We start from the raw sequence: 11,855 nt of genomic DNA, 5'->3' as shown, positions 1-11,855 counted from the left end.
TTAAAGCAGTGGACAACCTCATTATTCTCCTGCAGAACAGCTGGTGGGTTTGAACCACCAACCTTGCTATTTGCAGTCCAAAACTCTGAGACCAGAAACAAAACTGAATGGATTAACTCATTATTTCAGCTTGCTTGATTGTACATAGGTACATGCTTTATTTTTAGCTGAAATTATGGCATGGAAATGAATATGGAACCCTGAAAATGTTTTGTCCCGAGCCTAGCTTGAATCTCCGGTATCTGTCTGCATGAATATACCACCTCTAAAGTTGTTGTATGTGTGGGTGTGGTTGTCTGCACCTAACTTTCCTTTTATTTCAGCTCATTGTCCCAGGAAAGTGCATTCTAGCTACAGATCTGAGAACTAAATAAAAAACCCCACCCACAGTCAGCCCTGTCAACATCTTACTTTCTTTGGTGTGCAATAGAAGACGGACCTCCAGACACCGCCATTAAATGAAGTGTGGCTCTAGACAAGTGACACCTCTCTGAGTCCCCATCTCCCCATTTATAAAATGAGAAGGTTTAGACTCTATCTACACTTTAGGTGCTCTTCAAGGTTCCTTCCAACACTAACAACTCTTTGAGTTATTTTACTTTCATGTCTGTTGATCTGCATAACAAACAGGAGAGAAGGGGGATTAGTTCCTCAATGTGATCTTGGCTAACAATGATGTCATTATTACGACATGCTAGTACGCATCATTTATTAACTCATTTCTCTTGCCAACATCTTTTACTGAGAGGCACTATAATCAACCTCATTTAAAGATTAGGAAATGAAGTTATCAAGAAGTTCATGAGTAGCTTGCCTAAGGTCACACAATGAATATGGATGGTAGAACTGGGGTTCAAATTCAAGCATTATGCTCCAAAATCTGTGCCTGTAACCGTGTGCTATACTGAGATTCAAAGAAGTGACTTGGTCAAGGTCACACAGCTAGAAAGTAATAGAAACATATTAGAATTCAATCTTATAGGCACCAGATTCCAAATTCATCAGAGAGAAGTCTGCTTTTAATCTGTCAACAAATTGTTCAACCTATTCAGATTAGTCTGGAGCGAAGAATGTATGACATTGAAAGAATGGCAAATCAGTAGCTAAGGCAACAAGGTGCCACGTGTCTGAAGGGAGGGAGGGGAAACATGCCCAGGGCTTCTCAGGGCCAAGTGTTAGCATTCCCTGCATCTGCCTCTGATTGATACTTTTCTGACTCCCAGGCAGTTTTGTGTGTATTATTTCAGCAATAAGACATTTGGGAGAAGTAATTTGACTACATCTCTGACCACAAGAGAATGGGATCCTTCCACCAGAGAGAAGCTCTGGCTGAGCTTTTTTACACTGTTGAGTCCTAAACAGGATTAAGGATAGTTGCTCTTTTTCTGGGCAGTATAACACACAACCTAACACCCATCTACCCTACTGCTAGGACTTCAGAATGAGCTCTTCACAACCACTAGATATTTTAGTACCTAAATACAATGATCTTTCCAATTGAATATGCAGGCAGGGATTTCACTTTTATTTTAAAACTGTCAAATTCTTGAAAATTCAGAATTGAATTCAAGGGGGCAAACAGCACCCTAACAGATAGAATCTAGCATTACATGCTATAGTGGCAAACTGTCCCATTGGGCGACATACAAGAAGACCTGCTTGTAAGGTAGCAGTTCTCCATCCTTGTTCCGTGACCTCATTTCTACTGAATGGAAGGCAGCTGCCTCCAGCTGATTGCAGCTCAACGCTCATCACTCACAGTAACAGCGCAATCACCACCAAGGTTCGAGCTCCCTAATGTGCGTCAGTGGCAACATGTCCTGATTTTCGTCCTGCTAAACAGTCCAAATAAAGGAAGATAAAAAATGGTTCACCTCAAAAGAGGCCAAAAGTAGGCCAAAAGTGCCATAGTGTTGTAGCTATTTACAGAACTGTTTTAAATGCATGTGTACCTGTAACTACAAAGTGATTCATGACTCAGTCTCCTCGCTTCCTAGCATTATTACCCTCAGGGAGCAGCATTGGGGTAAGGTTTACGGAACAGTTGCAGACTCAGTGGATATTAGATTTGAAAGGATGTTTAAAGGAAGACCTGTTCAAGCCCAGGGAAAGAATGGAGACCTCAGCAAGAGGGAAAGGTGAGACCCAGGGAAGGGGAGAAAATGCCACTCTGAAAATCCATGAGTGATGCGAAAGGTCCAGAGATAAACTGAGGAGCACCTCTAGGAAGAAATGCGTGTCTGCTTTGGGCCTGGCACTATTAAATACTGGGTAAACAGAAATATGAAACAAGTAATTTATAAAGTATTACCTCAAGTTGACAAGCAAGAATCTGAGCCTCAGAGAAATGAATATGTCCAAGTCACCCACGAGTATCGTTGGAAACCAACTCTGACGCATGCTCTTTGAATCACCCTTTTCCAGTTGTCTCTCAGAAGAAACAGCGGGGGCGGTGATAATGACAGACTCACCAGGACTCTCAGTGTTAATTAAATAACCTCATTTGGGACCTTGGTTTCACAACCGCTTTGTGACTGCAGCCTTGGAGCAGTCACAGAATGGCAGGAGCATGCCACAGATTTCCCACTCAAAGCACCTGCTCTTGCCCCAGAGGTCCTTGCTGGATATCAAATTTCCTGAATATTTGTTAGTTTGTTTGCCAATGTCTTGAGGGAAGGGAAAAGCTTAGCAAGCGGGGGCCTAGGATCTTATTGATTTCATGTGCACCATCTCAAACTCATACTTGAGAACCTACCAGAGCTGGAAAATCAGAGCAGCCTGTGCCTAGGAGTTGAGACGTGGCTCATGAGATATGAATAATGTGGGAGTGATTTTTTTAAGGTAAAACACAAAATGACTGATTCATTTATTCATTCAACAAATACTGGAGAATCTAATATGTGCCAAGATGAAATTGGTAGCAGATTAAACATAGTTCTTGCGTTTCTGAAGTTTATAGCCTATGGTCTAGTTCATAGGTTCCCAGACCTATTTGGCCTATTGCTTCCTTTTTTGAAAAAATTACTCAGTTCCCCACTGGCAATTAAATTTGTTTGTAAAGTGTAAGTAAATATTTGCTTTTGCAACACACGCAGCCTGCCCGTCTCCCCCACCCCCGTCCCATCGGATCATTCCAGTGCCCCTCAGGGGACAATATCTCTTACTTTGGGAAACACTGGTCTAGTCTAAACCCCAAATATCAAATTCACTCCCATCGATTCGATGCTCATACTGAGACTATAACTCTTCATGGGAGTAGAAAGTCCTGACCATCTCTCCTGTAGAGTAGCTGAGGATTTCAAACTGCTGACCTTGTGGATCACAGCCCAACACATAACCACTATACCACCAAGACTCGTCTATAGTAAGGTGACCAGATTTCAACATTGGTAAAGCGGGACACCATTGATAAAACTCATATGCTGGTGAAATAGCCACAAGGCAGCCAAAAACCGTATACCCTATCTATTGTGCATTCTTTCTAAACCTCGGGACTTTTTAAAAACGCCAGGCAGGTGGGAAAAATTGTTAAAAATCAGGACTGTCCTGCCAAAAGCGGGACGTCTGGTCACCTTACCTAGTCTAGATATTGTCAAATGATTACGCAGATTAATTAACAAAATGTGCTGAGGGAAAGGTACATGGTGTCATGTGAACATATAATAGGGAGACCACACTCATCTTTGTGAAGTTGTTGGGGACTCCATGGTCCCAAGTACCTCCACTACCCACTAGCTATTCCTCAATAAGCTTCTTTTAGTTCAAGCCCTTGATGACTGATTAAATAGAAATTTCCCAAGAAGAGCAGAGATCAGAGAAAGAACATCTGCACCTGTGAAACATCGTCTGTTTTGTCCTCTGGTTCTTCTGCCTGAGGTGGGATGGTCTAGGGTGGGTTCATTCGCATACGTAGGGGCCCAAGGAGAAGACTGGGATAGTTAAGACCTTTCACCACATGGTTTTAACCTCCAGAGGTCTGTGCAGACATATTCATGTGGTGACAGAAGTTTTTCCAGGAGCAAGAGAAGGCAAACTCCGATGCAGAAGTAATTTTCAAGTTTTTACTTAGATCACAGTTGCTAATATTCCAGCGACTATTGCAAGTCATATGACCAATCCCAACTTCAAAGGAGGAAAAATAGATGCCATCTTTTAACAAAAGGAATTACAAACTATTATGGTCATTTTTACCAACCTACTACAGGCAACAACTCTAAATCACATAAACGAAGTCTGGTAAATGTCTCTGGGCCTTTAGGCCATGACTCTGAAGATCACCCCACAGAGAAGGGGCAACATGGTTTTGCGCAGGGCACTCTCATAATTTGTTGACTGGTGCAAAGGAGCTCAAAAAACTCAAACTCACTGCCTTCGAGGCCATGCTGGTTCACACTGACCCCTGCAGGTTTCCAAGACTAATTATCTACAGGAGTACAAAGTCCAGACTCTCCCAAGGAGCTGCTGGTGGCTTGGAACTGCTGGGCATTCAGATTGCAGCCCCGCAGATAACCACTACAGCACCAGGCTCCTTGGGCAGGGGTTCTACTTAGGAGGAATTAAGACACATTTGAACTGACAAGGTTTTATGCTTTTTAAACCATCTATTTGGTTACTTCTTTGTCACCCCTGAGGGAAGGGTCTGACTTTTTGTTCCATGAGCTTCAGTGTAGATAATGATTGTCATTCGTATTCAATATATGCTGAAAAGATGTCTCAATGAATAATTGGCCCGCTGTTCTACAGATATGCTTGTCTTTAGTTACCTTCTCCAGTCCCAAGGTTTTACATGATGAATCTTTGGTAAACACTTAAATGCCAAGTGTCTAATAGACATGTCAAGTCTCAAACTTAACATGTCCAAATTGAAACTCTTGATTCTGCCCCAAACTTGCAGAAACCTAGGCATAATGCTTAGTTCTTTAATTTATCTCTTTTCTTACTCCCCATATCTAAACCAATATCAAGTCCTTTGGCTCTACTTCTGAAATATATTCAAGTCTACTATTTTCTTCAGTTCCATAGCCATGTCTGTGACCCAAACTCATCGTCTCTTCCCTCGAGAGCTCCATAGAACTTCCAACCAGTGTTCCTGCTCACACACTTGTTTCCCTTCACACAATTGCAGCAAGCTTTTAAATATATAAATTAATGGATCAACAGTTCAGCAACACTAAAATTTAATCGCACACATGAAGGTCAGGGACTTTCATTATTATTAATGATAATCATTTTATTGATTCTGTGTCTAGCCCCACCATACTGTAGAACTTCTGGAAATTTCCTGATAGTCAGCTATTGTTTCAGTTTATCTAGCACTTCTTCCTCTCACTTCTTCTGCCCATGACAACTCCTTTTATAATAGGGCCATTTCATGTAAGCGGTGGACTGCTAACCATAAAGATGGTGATTTAAACCCACAGTTGCTCCCTGGGAGAAAGGTGAGACTATTTGCTCCTGTAAAAATGTATAGCCTCAAAAACGCTATATAAATAATGTTGCTATGAGTCAGAATCAACTAGATTACAGTGGGTTTGTTTTGTTATTTTTTTATCTTTTCGCCCAAGTGATTTTAATGAAGACCACTCAACAAGGGAACATATGATAAAGCTGGTCAAATTTGAGCTCATGCCTGCATTGTTTTTTTGTTTGTTTGTTTTTAAACTGGAGCAAAATGGATAAGACCCTGAAGAGCGTAAATAGGATCCCTGTTTACCTTCATATTCTAAGGTGTCTGCTCTTGGCATTTAACAATGGAGCAGGATAAATAGGCTGTGCAACCTTGTTTAAGTCACGGTCCACCATTAGGTCTCAAGTATTTGAACCAAATGGGTCCTGAAGGCCCTCGTCTTGGTGCTAATGCTCGGTGATCCAATGACCATTTTCTATAACAACTGCAAGTGTCACACAGAATTCTAGCTGGAATCTTTAATTATAAAAGCCTTCCTTCTTCTCAGATATAATGAAAATAGCTGTGACTGTGTGACCTCTCCTTTACTCCAGCAGGATTGTGGCCTGGTTTCGGAGACGGCCAGAAAACAACTTGGCAATTAAATGCACCTGGATGGCCCTGCCAGTCCTAGGCTCAGGCCCCTAAAGGTACTACAAGGAAGAGGAGAAGCAAGACTCTCTGAGCAAGTTTACTGATAATGGACCACAGACCCAAGTGTCTGAGAAAAGAGTCATTCATGTTTAGGAGCTAGAAATGCATTCCAATTCAAGGACTTAATTTAGTCACTACTGTTGTGGGAAAAGTGTATTTTAAATCCTAACCTCTATATCTGAAATTATCATCCCATCTAGGAAAGAATGGTATTAAGGATTCTCCTTGTTATGCTAATGAGACTAAGTTATCATCGTGTGTGTCTTTTGAGATATAATTAATCAAAACTCACAGCCATTGAGTTGGTCATCGCAACCTTATAGGGCAGGGTAGAATTGCCCCTGTGAGTTTCTGAGATTGTATCTCTTTAAGGGAGTATAAAGCCCTGACTGTCTCCCAAGGAGTAGCTGGTGGTTTTAAATTGCTAACCTTTTGGTTGGCAGCACAATGTTTAGTCACTCTGCTACTATGACTCCTTTGAGATACACTAGAGATTGCTCAACAAACAAATGCGAAAGTGGAAATGGGGCAACAGTGATGCCAAACCACCTGGAGATCTCTTAGAAACAAGGAAACAAGCTAACAAGACAAAAGTGAGAAAGCAAACAGAGAGCCAGCTCACTGAATTTGGACCTCTAGCCTCTTAAACGGTGAGAAATAAAGTTCTGTTTGTTAAAGCTATCCACTGTGGTATTATAACAGCGCTGGAGAACTAAGATAAGCACCAAGAATTTGGTGAGGCTGAGCTTGGCAAGATCTTCCTGGTGACGAGCTCTGCCATGCAGCTGGAAGCCTTGGGAACTGAAGAGCTGAGAGATTTGGCCTTGCTGAACAATCTCCATCCAATGCCTGCGAACATCAGATGACAGGAGGAGATCTGGGTAGGCGGTATGCCAGAGTGGCTAAGAGGACAAAGCTTTCAGCAAAACATATCCAGGTTCAAATCTGAGGTCTCTATCACTAACTAGTTGTGTGATGGCCCAAATAATTCTCCCAGCCTCAGTTCCTTCAGATATACATTTTAAATTTTCACATGAGGTTTTAAGAGAATTAAATGTGAGAACAATTGTAAAACCTTAGTGAAGTACCTGATACACATGTTAGTTGCCATTGAGGCAATTTTCCCTTGCAATAATCCTATATACAACAGTCTAAACCATTGCCTGGTCCTGTGTTGTGTCAGTCTGGGTAGACTAGAGAAACTAATTCATAGACACTCATATGTGTATAAGAAAGAGCTTTATATAAAGGAATAATTGTATATTAAGAAAACATCCCAGCCCAGTCAAGATCAAGTCCATAAATCCGATAGTAGCCCATATGTCCGACACAAGTCTGTAAATTCCTCTTCAACCTCACACAACACATTCAATGACGCTGACTGCAGAAAGATCACAGGCCAGTGGGTGGAAAGTCTTATGGATCTAGTGGCAGTGGAAGCATCTCTGACCTGGTGTGGTTCTCCACGTGGCTCCTCCAGCTCCAAGGGTCTGGCTGCCATCAGCATTACTCCATGTGTCTTGTCAATGGGAATGTCTCCAGGGAGAGGGGAATGTCCGACCTCCAGTGAGCTATTTATCTCCTTAATAGCTCCAAGTGGACCACAAGCTGCAACCTGATTGACAGGCTAAACTCCACCCCTTCACTCTTAAGTCTCAAGTTGACAACAGATTATGTAACTACCACATGTATCATCCTTGCGATGGTAACTATGTTTGAGCTCACTGTTTCAGTCACTGTGTCAATCCATCTAATTGTGGGTAGTCCTCTTTTGAGGGGACCCTCAACATTACCAAAAGTGGTGCTGTTGAGTAGGTGTTGGACTGCTAACCTCAAAGTCAAAATGGTTAATATCAAACTATTTAAGCTCACTAATGCTGGGCATATTCATCGTTTTATGTTTCGTTTAATTGTTGAGAACCCCAAATTTCCCTGGATATATTTCATACATTCCACATTTCAATTAATGGAAGTTTACAGATCTTCCTTCTCGCTTTTAGTCATGCCACATAGCAAGTGAGGGCCTTAAAAGTTTCCTCCATCCAAATCATTCAGGTCAACTCTACTCTACATCGCAGAAGCAGCTCTTTCACAGTTGTATTTTGCATGATTTCCAACCTGAGGGGCTCATCTTTCAGCCCTATATCAGATAATGTTTCTCTCCCCTCATAAGAGTTTCGGTGGCTAAATTTTAATGAGTGGGCTGCTTCTTCCTTCTTTCCTCAGAAACCTGCCCAGCAATAGTGACCATTTGTTGCTGTTAGGTGCGTATAAGAGTTTAAGCTTTCGCTCTCCCTCCTCCAACACTGTGTGATCGTTTGGTGCCGACCTGGTACCTCTTTTGTGAAGCAGCAGGCTGAGGAGACTTCGGCGCTAGCCATGGCCGACGAGAAACCCAAGGAAGGAGTCAAGACTGAGAACAACGATCATATTAATTTGAAGGTGGCGGGGCAGGATGGTTCCGTGGTGCAGTTTAAGATTAAGAGGCATACGCCACTTAGCAAACTAATGAAAGCCTATTGTGAACGACAGGGTTTGTCAATGAGGCAGATCAGATTCCGATTTGACAGACAGCCAATCAATGAAACAGACGCATCTGCACAGTTGGAAATGGAGGTTGAAGATACAATTGATGTGTTCCAGCAGCAGACAGGAGGCATCTTCTAAAAGGGAGCCTGCTCCTTTCCTCCAGAACTCTCTTCCTACCGACCAAGAATCCATTCTCTATTAGAAAACCGCAATTTGGTTCCACCACCTCCTGACGACTACAGTATAGTTTTCTCTTTTATTTCCCCTTCCCCATTCCTTTATTGTACATAAAGTAACTGGTGCATGTGCACACGCATATTGCATTTTTCCCTTTATTTTGTTTTTTTTTACTAAATGGCCAATGGTATGTTTTGATGGACACCAAGTGGAGATGGGATGGGGCAACATTGGCTCTGTGAAACCCCCCCCTTCGCCATCAGCGGCATGCTCACTCAGCTCCTCTCTCTATATTCCAGTAAGTTATTTTGCTCTCACTGTTTAACAAAAACAAAAAAAACAACGACATAAAAAAATCCCTGCATACCTTGTTGGATTGGAGAATTTTAATGTTTTTCATTTATCATTGTAAAACCAAGGACAATTTTATAACTTTTTTGTACATAGTTGTTACATATAGAGCAATCTGTCTTTAAGTAGGGGTAAATTACTCTCAAAGACATGAAGCTGGATAGTTTTCCCTTCAAGTCAAGCGTCTTGTTGTTTAAATAAACTTCTTGTTTAAAAATTTTAAAAAAGAGTTTAAGCTTTCAAGTACCTCAGTTTGCAGAAGGCTATGGATAACACTGATAGCCCAAATTCCATTTGCAGAGTCCCTATATAGATTAGGCCTCCATTAAACTATTTCTGATTCTTAACCAGGGATGTAGATAATCTTGCCCTTAGGCAAAATGCCTTGGAAAGTAGATTACCTCCACCCATCTCTGGCCTCCTCTGTGAGGGGCAGTCTTAGGGGTTTGCCTGTGTATGTCCTTGATGGAGGTCACCATTCTAGAGATCACATGGTCATGAATCATGCTCCATCCATTGTGCCCTGAATTCCTTGATTGGAAGGTCCTGAACTCATCTGGTAAATCTTTCTATCTAACAATGTCCCAATTATGGTTCTATTCGTGCTTCTGTAGTCCCACCTGTAACTGTGATATATTGATCTGCCACTAATCATGAATTTATAACAATTCCCTTCCCTCCATGCCCTATTTATCTAGCTTCCCAATTGTGAATTCTCAGATGCCATTTTAACCTTAATAAATGTTCTCCTTAAATTAGATTTGAGGTGGGGTCTCTTTTGTACCCTAAAATAGGGGCCATCAAGTCAGTTACAACTCATAGTGACCCAATGTACAGCAAAACATTGCCCAGTCTTTTTTTCCCCTTTCATTTCCCAGTCTTACATTGACCTCAAACTGTTATGTTTGAACTCATTGTTGCAACCACTGCATCAATCCATCATGCTGAGGGTCTTCCTCTTTTTTTCTTGCCCTTCTGTTTCACCAAGCAAGATGTTCATTTCCAGGGACTGGCCCCTCCTGATATATGTCCTAAGTACATGAGATGAAGTCTTGTCATCCTTGCTTCTAAGGAGACTTTTGGTTCTACTTCTTCCAAGACAGATTTGTTTGTCCTTTTGGTGACCCATGGTACTTTCAATATTCATTGCCAGCATCATAATTCAAATGCACCAATTTTCCTTTGGTCTTACTTAATTAATATTCAACTTTCACATGCAAATGAGGCAAACTGAAAATACCATGACTTGGGTCAGGCTCACCTTAGTCCTCAAAGTAATAGCTTTGCTCTTCAACACTTGAGAGAGGTCTTATTCAGCAGATTTACCCAATGAAAATTGTTGTTTGATCTCTTGACTGTTGCTTCCATGAGCATTGATTGTGGACCCAAACAAGGTGAAATTCTTGACAACTTTGATCTTCTCTCAGTTTATCATAATGTTACCTATTGGTCCAGTTATGAGGACTTTGGCTTTCTTCATATTGAGTTGTAATCCATATTGAAGGCTGCAGTCCTTAATCCTCAACAAGAGCTTCAAGTCCTCCTCTTCAGCAAGCAGGGATGTATCATCTGCATATTGAAGGTTGCTAATAAGCCTTCCTGATGCCATATTCTTCTTCATATAATCCTGTTTCTCTGACATTTGCTCATCATGCAGATTGAATAATTATGGTGAAAGAATGCAACCCTGACCCACACCTTTCCTGATTTTAAATCATGCAGGATTTCCTTGTTCTTTGAACTGCTTCTTGACCCATGTACATGTTCAGCATGAGCACAGTGAAGTGTTATGGAATTCCCACTCTTTTCAAGGCTAGTTGGTTATTATCCTCACAGGCAAATGCCTTTGTATAGTCAATGAAATATAAGTAAATACCTTTCTGGTATTTTCTGCTTTCAGGCAAGATCCATCTGATGTCAGCAATGGTATCCCTTGTTCCATGTCCTGTTCTGAACCTCTGGCGGTTCCCTGTCAATATCTACCGCAATCACTGTTGTGATATCAATGATATTGTTCTATAATTTGAGCATTTTGTTGGGTCAATTTTCTTTGGAATGGGTACTAATATGGATCTCTTCCAGCCAGCCTGGGCACTATCTTCCAAATTTCTTGGCATTGACCAGCGAGCGCTTCCAGTGCTTCTTCAGTTTGTTAACACATTTCCATTGGCATTCCATCAATTCCTGGAGCCTTGTTTTTGGCTAACACCTTCAGTACAACTTGAATTTCTTCCTTTAGTACCATTGTTCCTTGATCATATGCTGTTTCTTGAAATAGTTGACTGTTGACTAGTTCCTTTTGGTACAAAGACTCTTTGTATTCGTCTCATCTTCTTTTGATGCTTCCTGCATCACTCAGTATTTTGTCCTGAGACTCTTTCAATATTGCAACTGAGGTTTGGCTTTCTTCTTGCGTTCTCTCATGTTTAAGATATGCTGTGCTTGTTCTCGTGTTTTTGGTTTTCTAACTCTAGGACTTTTCAAATCCCATTATACTATTTGACTTAGTTTTCTTTAGCTGCTCTTTGGAATTTCTGTTCAGTTCTTTTACTTCATTTCTTAGACAGCTAAGTTTAAAAGCAGGGAGCCCTGATGGGGAAATGGTTATGTGTTGTTCTGTGGTCCCCATGGTTGGCAGTTCAAAACCACCAGCACATTGGCCCGAGAATGTCTGGACTTGCTACTCCTGTAAACAGTT

At 41.4% G+C, this 11,855-nt stretch overlaps 1 protein-coding gene across 1 annotated transcript; it reads left to right on the top strand.

The window, feature by feature from the left end:
- Positions 1-8,479: 8,479 nt before the first annotated feature.
- Positions 8,480-8,767, top strand: LOC142435558 (small ubiquitin-related modifier 2-like). Its single transcript, XM_075539789.1, has 2 exons — positions 8,480-8,633; positions 8,691-8,767. Exons 1-2 carry the CDS (start codon positions 8,480-8,482, stop codon positions 8,765-8,767), a joined length of 231 nt encoding a protein of 76 aa, XP_075395904.1.
- Positions 8,768-11,855: the final 3,088 nt, after the last annotated feature.

This window comes from Tenrec ecaudatus, chromosome 1, assembly GCF_050624435.1.
Source record: "Tenrec ecaudatus isolate mTenEca1 chromosome 1, mTenEca1.hap1, whole genome shotgun sequence".
Classification (NCBI taxonomy): domain Eukaryota; kingdom Metazoa; phylum Chordata; class Mammalia; order Afrosoricida; family Tenrecidae; genus Tenrec; species Tenrec ecaudatus.
The sequence above is the reverse complement of the archived record's forward strand: the minus strand, read 5'-3'. Positions and strand labels throughout refer to the sequence as shown.